This window comes from Genypterus blacodes, unplaced genomic scaffold (genome assembly GCF_046128005.1).
Source record: "Genypterus blacodes isolate CSIRO-AG114 ecotype Tasmania unplaced genomic scaffold, CSIRO-AGI_Gbla_v1 ptg000015l_1, whole genome shotgun sequence".
Classification (NCBI taxonomy): domain Eukaryota; kingdom Metazoa; phylum Chordata; class Actinopteri; order Ophidiiformes; family Ophidiidae; genus Genypterus; species Genypterus blacodes.
In genome coordinates, this window is record NW_027466829.1 from 2503988 (window position 1) to 2523892 (window position 19905).

A 19905-nucleotide genomic window follows, 5' to 3' on the forward strand; every position below is an offset into this window, starting at 1 on the left:
GACTTCACCTTTGAAGTGGCGATTGCTGGTGTGTCAAGAGCACACAAGTGTCAAAATTGGTCAGGAGAAGACAATTACTCCAGCTTAGAGAAGTGACACCTCAAAGTGGTCCTTAATCATAATTTCAATGCTAAAGGGCGCACGTCTGACAGAATAGGACATTATTGATCTATGTGACTAATTTATTTCCTTTCATCCTCATTTGGTGGCCTGACGTTTTGTAAAAAGGTTGACGTGCTGTTTGAACAGTCACTGACGACCGTGTCCTTGTCATGCTCCTCCCCCCATAGGTCGATATCTGCGCCTGAAAATGTTCCGCGAGGATCATGGCTCCTGGATGACCATGTTCTTCAGCGCCATCCTCTTCCTCTTCATCTTCTCACACATCTACAACCTTTTCCTGCTGGTGGCTGGGAGCATGGAGTAAGCCATTCAATCTCTTCTTCTGTTCTTCCTCCTCTTCTCCCCCTTTTTCCCTCATTCTCTGCCTCGCATTTGTTAGAGCCGCCGTTCGCCCTCCCGCCACCCCCCAGGCTGCTGTGATTGATGTAAACGCCCCAACAGAGACTCCAAACCATTCCGAGTAATCAACCCCTCGTATGATTTCCAGGGTTGGGGGCGGGGCGACGGGGAGGGCGTTTTAATCCTGAGAGATCACCGTCAACACCTCCACTTATTCTCTCATGATCTCCACTAACCCTCCCTCCCTCCCCTCTTTCCCCACCCCTCCACCGACAGCCACTTGGCCAAAAACCAAGATGTTTGTGTCACGTCACTCTGCTTTGCGCCCTCATTTCTGCGCCTGTTGCCCCGGCTCACCTACTGAGAAACCACTGTGCACAGCCGAGCCTGACACCCACACATCAAGCCAGTGACAGGAATCCGTTTACACATTTGCACCGTGTCAGTCTAGAGGATGGAAAACATGCCCTTGAAGCCAGCAAGCCAGACACGAGGTCGCTTGCACGGTGATTTACCTTTTTTTGGGAGGGGGGGATGTAGAAAAACAAACAAAAAAAAAGCAACAGTCTGGCAGGTGTCGTTTCTGCCATGAGGGAGGCCCGGGCTCGTAATGGGATCTGACCATATAACGCTCTTGTTCCATATTAACGCTGAGCTTTGACTATCCATACGGCGCAGACAGATGACGGCTATTAGCCAGCAGCAAGGTGTTGTGTTTTTCTATGGCTAGAGGGATGAGTTTGTGTAATCAGCCCATCCGTCAGCGCGGCCGACGACGCGACACCGGCATCCATCTTGTCCGCGCTTTCCAGGCTGGCCGAGACCAGGAAGTACAGAGAGGGCTGGGAAGAAGGGGGGGACGCGGTCTGCCGAGACGATGAATGTTGCTTGCTCAGTGGAAAAATAAAGTTAGATTTGCAGCCGCAGCTGTCACAAAATGTCAGGGAGAGGCTTCCTCAGTCTTCATCCTGACTACAAAGCAAGCAGAGAGCAATTAAAGGCAAGTAGTGTGTTTTTTATAGACGCGTCATGTAATTTATATGCATCCAACATTTACAAGTCACTTTCCCTCTTATCCAGTTAAGCACCCTACCCATGACAACGTGTGTTGTGCAGTGACATTGGGTTGTAAACCTCCCCTCACAAAGACAGATGGTGCTGTTGTAAAGCGAGTGAACGCACACCTGGTCGTCCTCTGCACTCGTCCACCTCCCCCTCCCTCCGTCTCTCGTCCCGCCCCCCTCCCCACATCGCTTGTTGTCTTTCTGCCCCGGCGGCATGTCTACCGTCGGACCTGGGGGCCCCTGCCAAAAACCATTAGGGTTCACATCTCTGTCGAAAACAAAGAAAGAAGGGGTTTCCGACGTGTAAGAGCAACGTTCGCACTCATCACAGGACGGCCCTCACGTGAGACAGGCACCAGGGCTGTGAGAGCTCACTGATGCAGCAGCAGCAGCAGCAAAAAAAAAGGGTGACAGAGAAGAGGAGGAAGATGAGGAAAAGGAGGAGGAGGAGGAAGAATAGAAAGTACTTCAGCCGCGATGATGCAGTACATCTTTTGATCTGGGCCCAACCTCTTTTTTTGCTGTTTCTTTTGAGATTGTGGTGTCACAGCACAAAAGAAGAAAATACAATATCCCTTTGTAGTCGCGGCTCGTCTTTGGGAATAAATGGTGCTTTTCCCTTTCCATTTGCACTTAAAGGGAAAAGCCATTGTGAGGTATTAGTACTGACATGGCTGTTTTTAAAAAGGTATCTTGACACGGGGGTGCGCTGGGGTTTGACATCTCGCCGCCACGGTGCACTGCAGGAGGACGAGCGTCTGGTGTCTCCAGCCACTATCAAAACACATGCCACACATGCTGTTCCAAGTCTCGCACCCTGAGCTAGGCAGTCTGGACATTTATACGGTGTGTGTGTGTGTGTGTGTGTGTGTGTGTGTGTGTGTGTGGAGGTGTGGGTGGATGACAGAGTGTATACACGGGGCGGAGGGGGGGCTGTCTGCCTGACCTGATGCTGCACGCTGCCCAAAGCTCATTAATATGCTTTCATCTTCTTTGACCTTTCAGTCACTCCCGAGTCTGATTTTAATTAAAACCAGCACTCCCACTTACTAGCAAAGAAGATAAACTACTCCATTCATGTACTAATGATGGTAAACGGCGTCCGGTAAGACATTTATTTTGTTATTTATTCATGGTTCACTCATACCAAATCGATTCATCTGGCCCATTATCTCTCAGCTCAAAGAGATCTCTAAACCCAAATCTCATAATGGGATATTAACGTGCCAAAAATTCATATTTATATTTATTCAACCTCCTCTGGGTCGACAGCTATCAACCTGTTACCTGGCTTATGTCACATCAGGGAAACGACCTGTCCAATGCGGCTCCCCGAGGGCTGTAATCCACACTTGTTACCAGCCCTCACATCTGGGCTATTTGCATTTTAATGTAACTGTCAGATTAGGGGGCTGTTTGTGTGAAACCAGGGGAGTGTGACCGCCCAGGGAGTTTGACGGGCTTCGCCGAACACTCTGTCACGCCGCACAATCCCATTCCGCCATCTTATGGCGCCATTACCAGCAGAAATCAGCCCCTAATTAGATGGTGTTATTTAATTAAGACAGCCCAATGCGTGGCGGTCGCATTAATCATGCCTAATTTAGAGGAAGGGGGTGGTAAAGTGTGCAGAGTTGGCGGGTGGCAGAAAGGGAGTGCGCCGGGTGTAACGGAGCCCAGTGAGGCTGTGGAAGGTAGGAAGGGAAGAATGGTCTGCTGGAGGATTAGATGGATGGATGGAGCAGGAGGAGGAGAGGAGGAACAGCTGAACACAGAGAGTGGGGAGAGGGAGAGAGGGATGGAGGGATGGATGGAAGTGCCATTTGACTACAGAGAGTCTGAGCAGGATTAGAAGCCATGGCATAGTGGTATTTGTCTTTGTTTGCCATGATCTATTTGGGCTTCATGCATGAGGATCCCAGTTGTTAGTCTGTTTGCTTGCCTGGCTCTGAGATGGGGTAATACCACAGACAAGTGGATTTAAAAGGCTGAATAAATAGAGTGCTGCGGTATGCCGGCGCCTCCTGTTGCATCTAGGCAGAAAAAAAATGGGACTTGTATTTCTTCAGCACCAGCGCATTTCAGACTGTGGACTGTGGGCTGGAGGGTCTGTAATTAACAACAGCAACAGGTAATTGAAAAGATGATGAAGCTGGCAGGCTCCTGTGTCTGAGTCAAACGCTGCACGGTTACAAGCTGCTATGATATTCAGCTTCTTGGTTTGATCTTAAAGCAGAAGATGCGTTTCATATTTACACACTCTTTATGTTACGCCATGACGTATATGAATATTAGTTGTATATGTTTTCCCCAGCATTCAACAGTATTTGTATATTAATATTAAATGAAATGCCTCAGAGTAATATAAAGGCCTGCTGGTGGCTCTGCTCTCACTGTGAATCATCACAATGTCATTTTAGTCTTTTTTCCCCTTTGCAGTCAAAAATCATCGAGTGCCACTTCAATATTTACACATTATTAACATATTATTAACACACTCTCATGTAAGACATATGTTAAACTGCATTATTCTCTATTTGACTCAATCCTAAGGTAGTGCTTGAAGATGGTTTAAAGGCTCAAAATTAGAACTTCTTCAAATTTGTAAATGGCTCTAAATGTGTGGCGCCGTTCTGATGAATCGATCCGTTTTTCTCACTCTGCCTCTCTCTTACTTACACACTCCCACGTCTTAGTTCTAAGCATACCTCCTACTGTCTTTCACACTCCTACACGTAGACATTGTATTGTTATCACATAAATGACTCATTTGTTCAAATTTCAACTATTTGGTGGAATACTTTGCCTCCCAAAGTCGTGTTCTTTGGTCAGAATACATCTGAAACCGTGCTGGGGTGGGTGGGGTCCAGCCTGGCTTCATTCATTGGGTTCACATCAATGGCAGCAATGGCAGCAATGGAGATTGCAAATGAGGAATGGAACATTAACGGCTCTGTGAGGTAGCGGGACACATTTGTACTATAATTTACTGTATGTGTTAGTTTAAGTATGCAGAGATGGAGGGGGAGGTGGAGGTGGGGAAGGCTGGCGTAGCAGGAGAAATGGATTGTGTGTGTGTGTGTGTAAGTGGAGCCACACTCCCATTCAATCTTGTCACCTCTTGGTTACGTTTCACATTAGCCATTAATCTCTGGAATCATATTTCATTGTGTGGAAGCGGAACATTGTGCATGTGGAGCTCCCTCATTGCATAAACATGTTGCTGCTCTGCCACCAAAACCAATCGCTACAAAAAACAACAAAGACACACAAATCATTTTTCAATCTGATATGAAATTCTTTGTTTGTTTGTTTGTATCCGTTTTGTCACTGATTGTCACATATCATTGTGTGTGTGGGGGTGTGTGTGTAGGGGATTTGAGGGTCCAGGTCCATTACAGACTGGGATATCGCCTGACAGTATTGACTCCTGAGCCCGGGGAATGATAAGAGCTAAGGACTCAATCTCCTGCTAGTTTAATACAATACTTTGGTCGATTGTGTGCCAGGCGACGAATTGAGGTCGAGGTTTTTTAAGTTGCCTGGGAGATGGTGTCGTGATAGTGAAGTATATGACGGCTTTACGCTCTTTGGTAACCACTGCTCCTCCATGTGTTGTGTATTGTAAATACGATGATGGGTACTGTAGTGCTTAGGGAGGAGACAGGCAATGCATTTCAATGCGGAGCCGGCCAAGGTCTCCCATTTAATGTTGTGAATGAATCCAGCCTTTATGGAGCAGAGGAGGTCACCAAGTCACAAGTTCCACTAAATCACTGACTGTCTGACAGTAAAACCAAGCTTGTATAAACGCTAAAATAGAGATATGTACTGTAATTCCAAGGGGACGGTAAAGAAAATGAGAAGCGAGTGAGTTTTCTCTCAGCATGCTGGTTATAACTGTAATTATCAGGGCTCCAATTGGCCTCGGGCATCGTGGAGAGTTGCTACTTTGAGAAAAATAGGTTAATGTGTGCAGTTTGCATATTCTCCCCGCACCTGCCTTGGTTTACTCCAGGTGCTTCGGTTTCCTCCCATAGTCCAAGAACTTACAGGTTATGCAAATTGGATAATTGCCTGTAGATGTGAACGTGAGTGTGTTTGTTTGCCTGTGTGTGTGTTGTCCCATGATAGATGAGAGAGCAAAAGACCGGTGGGAGGTTCTGAGTCCAGTGGAGTACAGAAGTAGAAAGAAGACATTGTTATTATTTTTCAAGCACGTTACGACACAATACACACGTCCCAGCCTACATTATTGATGTGACACTGATGCTTGGTGGACATGTTGTAAACTGCAGGGACTCATCTTGATCCCTCACCACGCCTTGTTGGAAATCCACTTTGGTGGCCAAATATTCCAATTTCCATTCCATTTGGTAAACTCTTAAAACTGAAGTATGGTCTTGCCCTAGATTCCACTTTTATACATTTCAGGAAGGCATTCTCTTAAATCTGGAACATAAAATGCATCGCCGGGACGGAGACAAAGCATTTTATGTTGCGAAAAACAACATCAGTGTGACTGAAATGAATCGGTATGAATTATATGGATTTCCATGTTCCTAGTTCCATTTGCAGGGGGACTATTTTATTGCATACAATGTAGTCGGAACTGAACTGAATGACCCTTAAAGGCAAAAACACAACGCAACACAAAAACCAATAATTTTCAAGCAGCACTTCAGAACGCTTTAATGTCAAACAGTCTCTATACTCTCTTTACTCTATAGAGGCTGATAATAATTGAATTGTGACCGTGCAAGACTTTGAAAGGCGTTAACACGTCCTTGAATATTCTGATTGAACAAGTGTGTGAAACCTGATAACATTCCACAGGGGGTCAAATCTGGCCGAGGCAGCGGCGGCGGCGGCGCTGGCATTGACACTCTGACCGGCCTTGGCTTAAGCCACCGGAACCATTTTGGGGCTGATTATTCATGGCCCTACTGTACCGATGTTCCACTGCATTGAATCCTCTCATTAGGTCATCTGGCTCTAAAGGCCATTAAATTTTCAGTCAGCATGAATAAGTCAGAGAGCGCTGCTGCCTCTGATCATGCAGCGCAAAGAGTCTCAAAACTCATCATATGTCCACTGCAGAAAAAAAAAAAAAAAAGCAATAAGGCCGCTCTGCCTGCACAGGGGTAACATTTACTCAATTAAATATGTGAGCAGTTCAGACGCTGGCAGCAGGGTGGGGCTTTTTTTTCCTCCAGCATGCGGTGCCAGACAGTGTTTCCAGAAGTATTGATTACAATTTTGCTGCGAGTAAATGACTCCCAATAGAATCTCCTTGGTAACTGGAGCAGTGCCAAGCCACCGAACGTCTAACCGGCTTAATGCAGATATAAATCCCCATTCCAATCAAGGCCGTTTTTATTTGCGGGCTGGAGTGAGGCGATACGTCACCCCTGCAACGGCACGTTTTCATCAATAAAGCGCTGTCAAATCCGTTTAATGCTTGCTTCATCGATGACATATGATTTATAATGGTTGCTTCAAGGGAAGGCTATTGCTCACACAATTGCAGTAAACAGGTAGTCGAAACCAGTTGGCATCTTGGGTCACTGGCTTGCCACTGCTAATCAGGATTGTTCTGCTCCGCCTGAAAGCATTTATTATGCCTTTCTATTCTGGACGCGCATAGATTACCGTGAAAAGGCAGGGGCAATTGGCATTAATTAAAACGAGCACCTATTAAAGCTGCCTAAGTTAGATAATGGCATGAAAGTACAATGCAGCGCTGCTTTTACACTGATTATGTAACAAAGTCTCATTTACTAATTAAAAACCTGCTAAATGGAACCCCTAATGCAAGCTACTCCAAGCTAAAATATTAATTAAAAGGAAGCAACTTTATAGGGAGCGTATAGAAAACGGTGCGTGTGCGGCACGGCGAGGTTGTAGGCGAGACTTTCCCTGTGCAGAAGAAGAAGAAAACATTTTTTATTGGTGGTTGCTGGCGGACAGAAAATGACCAGGGAAAACAAAGACGAATGAAGCCATTGACTTCAAATACGACCCCTTGAAAGCACAGCCAGAGCCCTATCCGCCGCCATCTATTATATTCATGAGTGCGACCTGTGAGGGGTTGGGGGGGAGTTGGGTTGTAAGTGGGGGAGGTGATGGGGGCTCCACCTGCTCCACTCAGCCTCTAAGACACTGGCTGCCAGAAGATCAAACAGGCCTCCTTGCTCCCCTCTGTGCTCCTCTCTCTCTCCCACAAGTCCTATATAGGAGGCGACTGACCCACTTTTCCTCCCTCCTCGTGCTATTACCTGGAGAGTAGAGTGATACGGTGTGTGTTTGTGTGTGTGAATGTGTGTGTGTGTGTGTGTGTGTGCGGGTGGGTGGGTGGGTCTGTGGGGCTGAACAAAAGCTTCTCCTCTCCACTTAAGGGTGCAGAGACAAAGGCGTAACTGGGACTCCTAAGAGAAGCGTGTCATTTTTAATCAGATGCTGCTGCTGCTGCTGCTGCTGCTGCTGCTTTGCACGCAAGATTGTTTCTTTAACGGCGCCTCGGTCAGTTCCTCTCACATTAACAGGAGGCTTCTCATTGCGGCGGCGACGTTGATCTGAAATCAACGAGACACAAAACAAATTTGCCAAACAAATGGATCATTTTCCCAAGCAACACTGAGACATGATGGCCAAATGAGAGCGTCGTTACTGCATAAATTCCGTGGTACCGTTGTAAATTGTTTGCAATCCTCAGGGTTTTATTGAAGGCAGAGCCATCGCTCATTGTTTTCAAAGGAACAGATTGATATTGATTGACTCTGACAGCCAGCATCATGATACTTAGCAGGAGTGACCGTCTTCCCTTTTTGCCCTCCGCTGCCTCTTGTCTGTCAGTCAGTCTTCCCTCCCTCCTTCTAATATCTGTCGCCCCATAACATAAGCTACACTCTCTGACTCCTGCTGTCGCCCCGTCTCACTCCTCCTCCCCACAGGCCCCACATGGTGACGGACTACATGGGCATCAGGAATGAGAGTTTTATGAAGATCGCAGCAGTGGGAACGTGGATGGGCGACTTTGTCACAGCTTGGATGGCAAGTATAGTAAAGTTTAGTCATTTGGTTTAAAATGATTAATTCATGAGATGCGGAAAATGTTTTTTACATCACAGAAATCTGGCGGCTGAATTGGTAAAAAGATACAACCTCTCATCGGGCCTCATTCTTCTACTGTGAATAGGAATCAAAGGAATCTGCGTCCGACATTCAGGATAACATATAATAGGAGATACAACATTATTCAGAGGCCAGACGTCACAGAAAGAATACAAAGCTTTGCAATTGTGCCTGATGTCTGAAAGAACACAGTTGTTTACATTAAGGTGGCATTATGGGTTTGTAGCCTACATTTCTGGGATGGTTTAGCTCCCTGCACACCGGTCTGCTCCCCCTCTCCCAGTCGTTCAGCACATCATGCGGCTGATTCGATGGCCTTCGTGGTTGCCGCTTAGCAGTCGAGTCTGAGGTCAAACCACTTTCTTTTGTTTTAAAACAACAGCACTTTATCAACACAGCGGTTTTCTGGACGTACAGCACTTAAGGTGAGTCACACACATGCCCTCTGTTTGTTTGTTCTGAAATATCACCGCTTGACCTTGGAAAATAAACATTCTCTCAACCTCAACTTCAGGCAAAAGTGATTCTAGCTGCGTCATCTCAAGTCCATATTTTTTGTCCGAAAACGCTCTTCCTTTTGAGATTTTGGGGCGATTTGTTTTAATGCTGATCGCCAATTGATTTAAACACACACACCAAAGTTGAATCAGGTATAAGATCTCTAATCGGGTGTGACTCTATATGCACATGTTGTGAATCAAATCTGGACGTTTCTTAGTTTGTTTGAATGCCGCCGGATTCGCAGAAATGTAAGAAAAAGATCAAAACATTGACGCATGAAGCTCATTGTCTCCTTTCTAGGTCAGTGGTATCCCTTCAACCTTTATGAGGTGGACAATAATAGCCCTCTGTACCAATCCAGTTCAATCTGCTACCAACTCCTTAGAGTAACGTATGATTATGATCTAAGGGAGGTCAGAGGAAACGAGGAGGGAGAGTATATTGGAGGAGAAACCTACCACTGTTCATTTGTGAACATAAAAAGAAGAAGAGGGCTCCCCTGGGATCGGCCCTACCTGTGGTGGGAGAGGTGGAGCTCTGACACCAGCCCAGACAACTTGACAAGCGCCCTCGCCGGTCACATTAGTATTCTACAGTACATACTGCGGAGGAAGAGGGGGCAGGAAATGGAGAGACACAATGGGGAGGAGAGACGCGAGGGGGGTGAAGGGGAAGAGAGAGCGAGGAGGTGAATGGGGGAAACGGAGATGAGAGAGAGGGGAAGTTGGGCCAAAGCAAAGTGCTGATTCCAAATATTACACAAGGTTTTTTTTTAACGTTTGATTAATTCAACACGGCGCTTTGCATATGACCTCTGTGTCTTCTCTGCATAGCAAATTTGCCGTGTGTCTTGACTAGAGCGAGCGGACAGGAAGTGTCTGTTTTTGCGGCGCGCTGCGATGCCAGAGAAATGTTCAAATCCCGTTGCCAGCCAGAGCTACAAGCATCTGCAGCGAGGCGTCCTATTGATGAATTGACCTTGCCTCTGCAGCCGCTTCACACAAAGAGGACGTGTGAATTTATGTAATCAAGTGTTAAAATCTCATCTGTGAAAGGAAGAGCTGCTCTTGATGAGTTTTTGTGATTGACGCCATCGGCTGAACTTTGACAGAATGAGAACGTCGGCGACAGACGCTACGCTGGGCTGTTTGGATTTACGCACTCATGCTCAAACGCAGATCAAATGTTTAACGTCATTCAACACTCAAGTTTAAGTGTGAAATTTCTCATCGTTGATCCTTTGTTAATCAGCCGAAACCTATATCAATGAACTCCAGGTAAACACTGTAATACAAGTGTAATGCAAATAAACAAGAAATACATTGGTTGTTTGTTTTTATAGCCTATTTTTAAGCAGCCACAGTAATGACTTTTCCTTTTCTCTGTGCTTGCCTGTGCTTTCTGCAGGTGACAGATATGATGCTCCAGGATCAGCACTACCCTGACTGGGGCGTAGCACCCAGAAGGTTCTGGAAACGAGGCAACAACAGGATCGTCCTTTTCTGGTATGTTTTCTCAGCCGTGGTGGTTTAAAGGGGAGGTACTGTGCTTTTGTGTCCTTTTCCTTGTTTTTATTGTCTATTACTGGAGGGAGTTTGTGTTGACATGCAGTAAAATCTATTGAAACAGAAACGTAGGGCATCAAAATGCCCTGGATCAATCTGTTTTTCCGTTTTTTTCTGCGTTTAAAGGATTGAATATAGACCCAAAAATGCAAATATAGACCCCTGAAAGAAATCAACAACGTGGAAAAAAGTATACATCTCCTTTAAGAATCTGTTTATATGTGTGTTTGCGTGCCTATGTGTCGGTTACGCATTCCAGTCAAGCCCATTTCAGCGTTGTGCGCAGTCAATAGCTTTGTTAATCTTCCCTCACTCAGTGTCAGCACCTTTAATTAGGAGAATAGGAGGGTGGGGAATCAATGGACACAGCAAGGTCGCGGGCCAAGCCACAAATGCTGCCTTTGTCGCGTACGTACCACAAACCGTGACCCTTAAATAACTGACAAACAAACCCCGGCAAACCATGTCTGAAACGCCTGTTAGCAGAGAGCAGCGCAGCAACGTTGCCTTCTCAGATGTAGGAACACACGAGCCCACGGTCCCAGCGGTGCTCTTTCACACTGTGTTTCAGGGCTGTCAGTCAAATCAGACATAAATGCATCTTTAGAGGTTCACGCCGGGGTCAAAGTGGAATGTGAAGGACAAGTGAAGTGGATGCTATGATTGAAATGCTTGATATGCTCATATAGGAGCTTTAAAGCACAGAGGTCTCAAGCGGCAAAGACAGCTCGGTTTGGGTTTCTCCAGGATTGATCGGCCTTCTATTAAGAATGCAAGCGGAGTGTTTCTTTGACTTTTCTTCAGCCCTTTGTCTCGCTGATGGACGCATCGACTCGCGCTGTCGTAATCAATATTGGATTTGACGAGCCATCACGTGAAAATCGGATGTTGAAGCAGGATTGATATCCGTGTCATTTGGATGGACTGGGTCTTCGTCAATATGTGCTGAGGCGTCGTTGCAAATTGTAAACAGTGCCAAAACTCTGCCGCGCTGAGTGAAAGATCTCCGCTGTGGGAAAATAAAAACCTCAACATTTATCTCTCTAACAGTTGAAATGGGATATGAGCTGGCGTTCACTATCTGCAATGCAGCCAGCCAGTGTGTGGCGTGGGACTGCACACACAGCACAGTAATCACTGGGTGACATTGAGACAAAACACACAGCGGAGCATAATACCAGCCTTTGTCACTGTGCCTCCCTCTCTCTCTCTCTCTCCAAAAACACGCAGTAAAGAGTAAGTCCAGAATTACTGCAGTGTGATGAGAAACTAAATTCAAAGTCGCTGTGACAAAGAGAAATTACAGCGGTTACTACACGCAGGTAAATGAATTATTTTGGCTCAACTTGCATACGGCGGCTTAAATATGGAAATGCATGGAAATGTGTATGCAGCAGGAGATTTGAATTGCATTGTCTGTGCGTTCACAAACACACAGGGCGCACATTCATCTTCCTGGGAGAATTATCTGTTGCCATTTTTCAATCCTAGGTAAAATAGTTGTTCAATACATTATTGAGTAGTTGGGAAACACTGAGGAGCGCTTGATTTATCTGTACTTCCACTTGACGGGGGCGAGTAAGCAGAGCAGTTTGTCTTCCCGGATACACAATATTAAATGTCTACTTTGAAAATCTGTGATCATATTTATCTATGTTAATGTGCATCATTCATAGTCTATCCTCTTCCTCCTCTTTCTCCTCCTCCTCCTCCCCCTGCAGGACGGTGCTTATCACTCTGACGTCGGTGGTGGTTGTGGTCCTCAGCACCGATTGGATCAGCTGGGACAACCTAAACCGAGGCTTCCTGCCCAGCGATGAGGTCTCCAGAGCCTTCCTGGCCTCCTTCATCTTGGTCTTCGACCTTCTCATTGTCATGCAGGTAGACCACTCCCCTGTGTCCAATTAAAAACAGAGCGAGCGGGGGACATTTCTTGGCTTATTCTACTACTTTCGTTCTCCAGCTCCCGCCCTCCCTCTCTCCCTCTCTCCCTTTGCTTTTCATCAATGGAGCACTGCGGCAGAGGAGCGAGAGAGGTGTTTGATCACTCTCAGCTGGCACGGACACACACGCAAAGCACACACTAATACGCACAGGCAACCCCCCTCCAACACACAAGTATACAAACTATGTACTCCTTCACATCTCGCCATCCATTCATCCCGCTTTCCCAAATCTCAGCAATGAACTCCTTCTTCCTCCCTTCTCCCCTGTGAGCTTGCTTCATTTTTTTTAATGATGACTCATAAGATTGGAGTTTTTCTCACTTTTCCTTTGCTCCTTTTTTTCTCTCTCCGCACTAACATCCTCCCATCCCACAGGAGGCTATACATCAATACAGCCAGTGTCAGTGCCTCATGAATATGCAAATATGTTTGTCTGGGCAAAAAAAGCCCACTTAACTGTGAACCAAGGGGAGAGAAAAGAGAGAGGGAGAGAGAGAGAAGGTAGGAGGATTGGTGAAGCGGCTTGCCAGGAGCCTGAACCAGGAGCTGCTCATGTATCTGCTTTTAATGCGACCCTCTAAAGGCTCAATGAACACGTTTCACCAGGCCTGTATGATGTGGACTACAGGGCACTTTGTCAGATTAATATTCGATGTACTTTAAATATACATTTCTTAGTGTGTTGATTATGCAAATAAGACTTAAGAGTCTAGCGTTGCATTCTAGTGTTACAAATACACCACTCTACAGAAACCTGGCAAGGGCGCTGTTATATTAGCCTGTGGTACTGGTAATGAAACGGCTGTAAAACCACAATAGATTCCTCGAATTATTTATTGAAACAATCCATTATTTTAAAGAGGGCTCGTGGCTGCGCTGACCCGTAATTACTTCACACAGCGGTGTGTTTTTCCCCCTAATTCATTTACTCAATCATTGTGATTATGCAGATGTGCAGAGAGAGCTCGGCCGGCTTGTTCAGCTTCCCCTGACCGATGCGAGGCGACGCGAGGCGCACCCTCCGTATTCTGACGTGTCTGTGTGACTTCCTGCGCCTGTCTGGAAGCCACGAGTTGAGCCCCCACCGCTCATGTATATCATTCTCCAGTCTGAGGGATTTGTTTACGATGAGCCCCTTCTCATTTTTCTGTACAGTGTACAGCAAGCATGTTTACTATGGTTATTTATGAGATTAGTTGGCCGACACCCTGACTGGGCCCACACACACACACACACACTATAGCGCCAATCCCCTACATTCCACCGCTGTTACTCCATAAAAATGCACCTGCCACCGGCTCCCCACCAGCTTTATGCACCTCCACGTTCCAGCACGCCACGGTTAAGCCCTCGTCTTCATGAGAATGGAGGGATACTTTTGTTCTCAGAATAATTAAAGCCAATTAGTGACCTGTCTGGATTTGCGTCCAAGCCGGGGTTTTGTTCATTCCTGCAGTATTTTAGTGTATAATTGTGCTTTTTTCCTCTCTCGTGTTTGCCCAGACAGATTCCTGTGTCTTTTGTGTGCGCGTGCAGGCTCGCTCCGCTGGATAATGTGCTGATATGCTCATGCAGGTGTATTCTGCCAGCTTCCCGATCATACTTACAGCCCGTGTTGAGACTCATTAATTGGTGGGAGGGATGTGCACGGCTTAAATGTCACGCCTGTTAGTGCTATAGTAACAGATAACTATGGCAGAGGAGTGCAGGATTTAATTACTATCAGGGGGGCCATCGCCAAGCTGTTCCGCTCGACATTGGCACTGGAACCTCTGGATCACTGGAGAGTACAGTGAAGTCAGACGTGTGGTAATTTCACGCAGGAAGACGTTTGGTGCAAATACCAAGAGCCGAGGGGGGGAAAAAAAAAAGAAATCAGCAAATAAAAAAAGCAGAATTTATGTGTACCTAGTATTTGCAGTAATGGAAATGACAAAAGCTAATTGGGAAGGTGATTAAATCAGCTTAGTAGAAACAAACAGCTTCCTCAGTGTGATTGAAATGAGTCAGAGCTGTGCTGTGATTATGGGCTTTCTAATACGCAGGGCTCGTAATTAGAACGACAGATTTTTGTGTTTGCACCAGTTGGAACGGGAATGCCTCCTTTTACGTTTTATACAAGATCAAAATGTATGAAAATCCACCTGTAAAAGTGGTCCATTACATCAATCCTGTGTTTGATTTACAGTAGAATAAAGCAAATCTGGAGTTTGTTTATTTATAAATCGTTCTAAAATGTGACCGGAATCCAGATCAGGAAAATCCATTTGAATGCAGTGTGTGGTCTGGGTTGTGTTTGGACCTTAGCCAGGTGTAAATGGAACACACACACACATCCCTTCTTGCCGCCTCCTCTTACCAGTTAGTATTGTTAATAAAGTTATTTTGAATCATACTCGGTCAGGTACAGCCCGTTCCCAAAGAGCTGTTAGGAGGAAATATGGGCTCTAATGGCATCATGGGGCTCAAACAAGGCAAAGTGCTTCACGGCCATAACGTACAACATGTCAGAGGTGGAACAAATGCTGATGAGGAGGAAGTGTGAATCAGATTTATGATATAATCTCCCATTTCATTATCCTGACTGTTTATTCAGATAGAGATTTCATTTAAAGGCAGGTGGAACTAGAGCCATACATTAGACATGAACTCATCTTAAGTATCCCATAATAACCATCCTTTCATTTAGAATATAAGTGGTTTTCCTGCACACACACACACTCACACAGCTGCATCAACTGTGAGGTCTGGATGTGTTATTCATCCACAGAGTTACCGGGTATTTTTAGCCACGCATACTGAGTGTATTTATGTAATCTATGCATCGTATTGCTTGTTTTTTCTGTGAGAGAAACTTCGACTCAAACAGAAGCAAATATTTACCAAATAATACAGCACGCTAGGAGAGGAGAGTTAAAGTCACTCCACAGGGCACGGGCAGCTTCTAAATGTCATCCAGGGATTCCTACTGATGTGTTTTGACATGTTGAGTGCACAATACTACACGCCTGTAAACACACTGCTGCCATCACAACGTTTGAACTCCAGTCAGTCTAACGGCAAAGTGGAAATATAAGGAAATTTGAGAAAGTTCCGCTTTTTTCAATGTTTTTTTCCTGTCTTTGTGTGTCTGTCTCGGTGTGTGTGTGTGTGTGTGTGTGTGTGTGACTCTCAGGACTGGGAGTTCCCTCACTTCATGGGTGACCTGGATGTGAATCTTCCCGGAATGTCGACCCCGCACGTAAAGGTCAAGCTCCCCGTCTGCAAGTCGATCTTTAAAGAGGAGTACCACATTCATATCACAGGTACAGGCAACTTCAACGTTCTTTCACCCATAAACCGATTCAGTGATCAAGAAGTAGAAGAAGTAAAAGAAAAATATCCGTGAGGGAGAAATAACTTCGACCTACTTCCAAATTGTATTCTGAATAATAAATCTGTTATTTTATGCTCTAGTTTTCCCACTTTTCTCTTTTTGGAATAGAAACCACAGCAAAACCATTTATAAAACACGCCTGGCTCCTGTGGCGCGCAGGTAACGCTCGTCTGTGCCTCCTCTTCCTCGCATCCTTTGGGGTGCGTCTCTTGTGCGAGAGGCGTCTCTCACATCTCGGCGCCTATAAAGGTCTTCTCAGCAAGGGAGCGTATTTCCCATTTGCAGCCGCCTCTCCTTGCGTCTCCATTTCGTTCCGCCGCGTGAACATGCCGCCGCCGCAGCAACCGCGATGAAGACAGAAACCAATGTTCCTGTGCTAAATGTTAAGCTGTTCAAATGCTCACTGATTTGCTAAAGGTTGTTAACCCTAATGCATCGCACATCCATTAAGTGTTATGGAAATGGTTCCGCCGCGACGTGATTGGTTTAACTAAAAGCTTATTAACGGCGTATCTCGGCGAGGGGAAGGGAGTGGCGTCGCGCATACTTGCCGAGACATCTGCCTGCTATCAGTCAACCTGGGGAGATGGCTGTCTCATTGTAATGTAGTGATCTCGTTAGAAGATAGCACGGAGGAAGTCGCACCTGCAAATGGGTCCATCGCTCTCCATACGCCAGGCATACAAAGTGAGAGGAATCCCTGATAAATGAACGCGGAGGAGCATCCATCTTTGCAACTGGGCCCTCTTAAATCTTGTTTGGAATAGGCTCGCCTCACGCATCAATCTGCCTGTCTGCTTAATTATCTCAGCACTGTGTGGATGCATGTTTACACCGTGTCCGCTCATGCGTCTTGTGTCAAATCCAGTCATGTGTCTCCCCTACAGGTAAATGGTTCAACTACGGCATCATCTTCCTGGTTTTGATTCTGGACCTGAACATGTGGAAGAACCAGATTTTCTACAAGCCGTACGAGTACGGTCAGTACGTTGGACCCGGGGAGAAGATCTTCACCGTGGAGGAGCCGCACACGCTTCAGTACTTTAACCGCAGCACGCTCACCTACGAGTGGCGCACTTCCAATGTGAACCCCGAGACCAACCTGACGTACGTGGAGCGGGACATGTTCCTCCACAGCCGCTACACGGGAGCCAGCCTGGACGTCAAGTGCCTGGCTTTCATCCCAAGCTTGGCGGCGTTTGTCCTCTTCGGCTTCTTCGTCTGGCTGTTTGGGCGCTTTCAGGACAGCGAGACTCTCCCGAAGAGCCAAGACAAGACGTACGAGAGGATCAAGCGGAAGTCGCCGTCGGAGTACAGCAAGGAGATGGGCGTGACGCCAGAGGAGATGCACATAACCATGAGCGACAGCCTGAAACAGTCGGGAACGCCCATGCTCCTCTCAGTAGACGGGCCGCACCTCGGAGCGTCGCCCCCCACCAACTCTGCCTCGCTTGTTTCCATAGAAACCCAAGAGACGCAGCCAAGTATTGTGATTGACAGTGCGGCGCAGGAGGAACCCGAAGTCTCCCTCGACGATCACGAATCCTCCTCCCTGACCTTACGATCTTCAGAAACTTTGCAAGATTAACGGCGGCCCGGTGGAATCTGTGGCCCCGGCGATGAGAGGTCTCGTCTTTGACAGATTTTCGAGATTGTTCTCCAAGGTCGTGAATTATTGCTTTTCTTCCCCAAAACGATTCAGCGTTGGAGTGAGCTGTAACACCGTAATCTTCCTGTCACAGAGAGGTTTTATACGCAGCAAGTGTGGAATTGAAGAGAAGGACAAAGACGTGATGAATGACCACCGAGCAAATCTTCAACGGCTACTGCACTTGTTCTTGTTTTAATATATGTTTATAAAGCAAACTTTTTGTAAATCTCTCCAAAGTGGCACCAGTTCCAATAACACAACACGGAAAAACCGAATGCAAACTCAACGTAACTTAATTGACACGGTGCTTGTGAGGTTTTTGCATTTTCATAAGTCAATTTTGTCAATGTTAACGTATTTTAGTGCCTATATCAGCCTAGTCTTTCCTGTGGTGACACCCTGATCGGGTGGATTTGATTACATCACAACAGAATTACAGCTGCAGTAGTGCCTTGATATTTCATACGTTCAGACACAGTACCTTCCTCCGTCTGTAACACTAAACACTAAACACTGCAGGATGTCCCCATGGCTCTGCTGGAACGACACGTTGGATATGCTTTTGCATCACATGGACAACAGTTACCTCAAATGTTATCCGTTTAATTTATTCTCTTGTGACGCGTTCTCTTACACGTTTTGTGTGTGTATATTCTTGTCTTACCCAAATGATGGTTTCGTCACTCTACTGGCGTTGTTAGGTGGAGAGATAACGATGCAATCACCAGACTGCAGTGCTGTTAGATGGACGGTCGGAGGTGTTTGGCCCCTCAGCAGACACACGTCATGCTGCACAGGAGGATCCTGGTCCACAGCTCAGGGCTTCTCTTTGTCTTGGTACTTAACATCTCTGAAACAACCTCCTACCGCACCAACTTCCTCCAAATTCAAAGACGACTACAGCTGGAGCTAAAAGTGTCCACTGCCTTTTGCTTTTTTTTTTTCCCCTTCAGCATTTTTTCTGTCTTTTGATGGAGTTCTTTCTTTAAAAGCTTATTAACACAATATCATTTTGTGTCTTTTCAGGACACTTCTACAGAAAGAATACTGCTAAAATAATGTCACATGATCATTATGTCCAAATCTGTAAACATGAAGACTGCATAGTATCATTTGCCAGTGACAGGCAGTATGTTTACTGTATATGTGTGTATATATATATTATATATACTATATATATATTTCAGTATAAGGCCAACATGGGTAAAGTGTGTGACTTCTAACTGCGCTGTTTTCACATAAAAAATATTTTGCTGTCATTTGTGACCATTAATCACTTTGATCCAATTTTGCAGAAAGAATATCCAAACTATCTAAGGGAGGTTGATGTCATAGCTGCAGTGTAATGATACACATATTGTTATTGTACTGTAATTATTTCCCACAAAAGAGGGAACAGAAAGAAATGACTTCATTTGAACAATTCAGTCAATATTTAGGTCACAGTTACAGGAAGCAAAATGGAAAATACGGATTCAGCAGCAATCACTCAACTTGTTTGTGTGTCATGGAAACAGAAATGCACATTGGTGTGTTTAAAGGCGGTTTTATACTTCTTAATGCATGTTTTTGTGTGTGAGTGTGTGCATGAGCTTTGTGTGTAGGCGTTTGTTACTACACTGGTTTTTGACAAAGGCCATTCTGTGAAGAGGTCAGTTAATTTTGCATAAATAGTTTGAAATTCTTGGTTGTGTAATTATGCATTTTTATGTTACAGACATTAAACTACACCAAAGGCAAGAATGTGTTTGGGGTTGAAGTGGATCTAACGTGTTTTTAAATGTATTGTTTCTCAGTTAAAAATGCAGGTTTTCCTCATGTTGTTCATTATGTTGTGTTTCACTTTTTAATAAGTCAATGTCCGCTCACTATTGTGTATATGTGTTGAATCTTGTGTTACCAATAAATGAACACATTTCTTACCCTGCTTTGGCTGCTTTGTTCAATTGTGCTTTTTCAAAATAGAAATTGGTCATACCTCAAAGTTTCCCGAACATACCAACCGTTTCCTGAAATGTACCTGAATGATCCTTAATAGCCAATATCTTTGACAAGGAAGAAGCTAGAGAGCCAAAATTCCACACACAGCCTCTAGGGGGCACTGGGATCCTTTGGCATGAGTTTGGAGAAAATTTCAATTTTGGTCTTATTTTCGAAAAAAGGTATATCTTATCAAAACAGAAATTCATACACAACATCCCCCTGG

The 19905-nt window shown here is 45.5% G+C and overlaps 1 protein-coding gene across 1 annotated transcript in view; it reads left to right on the forward strand.

The window, feature by feature from the left end:
• Positions 1 to 19558, forward strand: part of tmem117 (transmembrane protein 117) — a 30901-nt gene extending 11343 nt beyond the window's left edge. The window contains exons 2-7 of the mRNA XM_076138816.1: positions 291 to 423; positions 8480 to 8579; positions 10569 to 10666; positions 12448 to 12607; positions 15848 to 15977; positions 16936 to 19558. Of these exons, the coding sequence (XP_075994931.1) occupies positions 291 to 423; positions 8480 to 8579; positions 10569 to 10666; positions 12448 to 12607; positions 15848 to 15977; positions 16936 to 17636 (1322 nt within the window). The 3' untranslated portion in view covers positions 17637 to 19558. The remainder of the gene's footprint in view (positions 1 to 290; positions 424 to 8479; positions 8580 to 10568; positions 10667 to 12447; positions 12608 to 15847; positions 15978 to 16935) is intronic.
• The last annotated feature ends 347 nt before the right edge of the window (positions 19559 to 19905 follow it).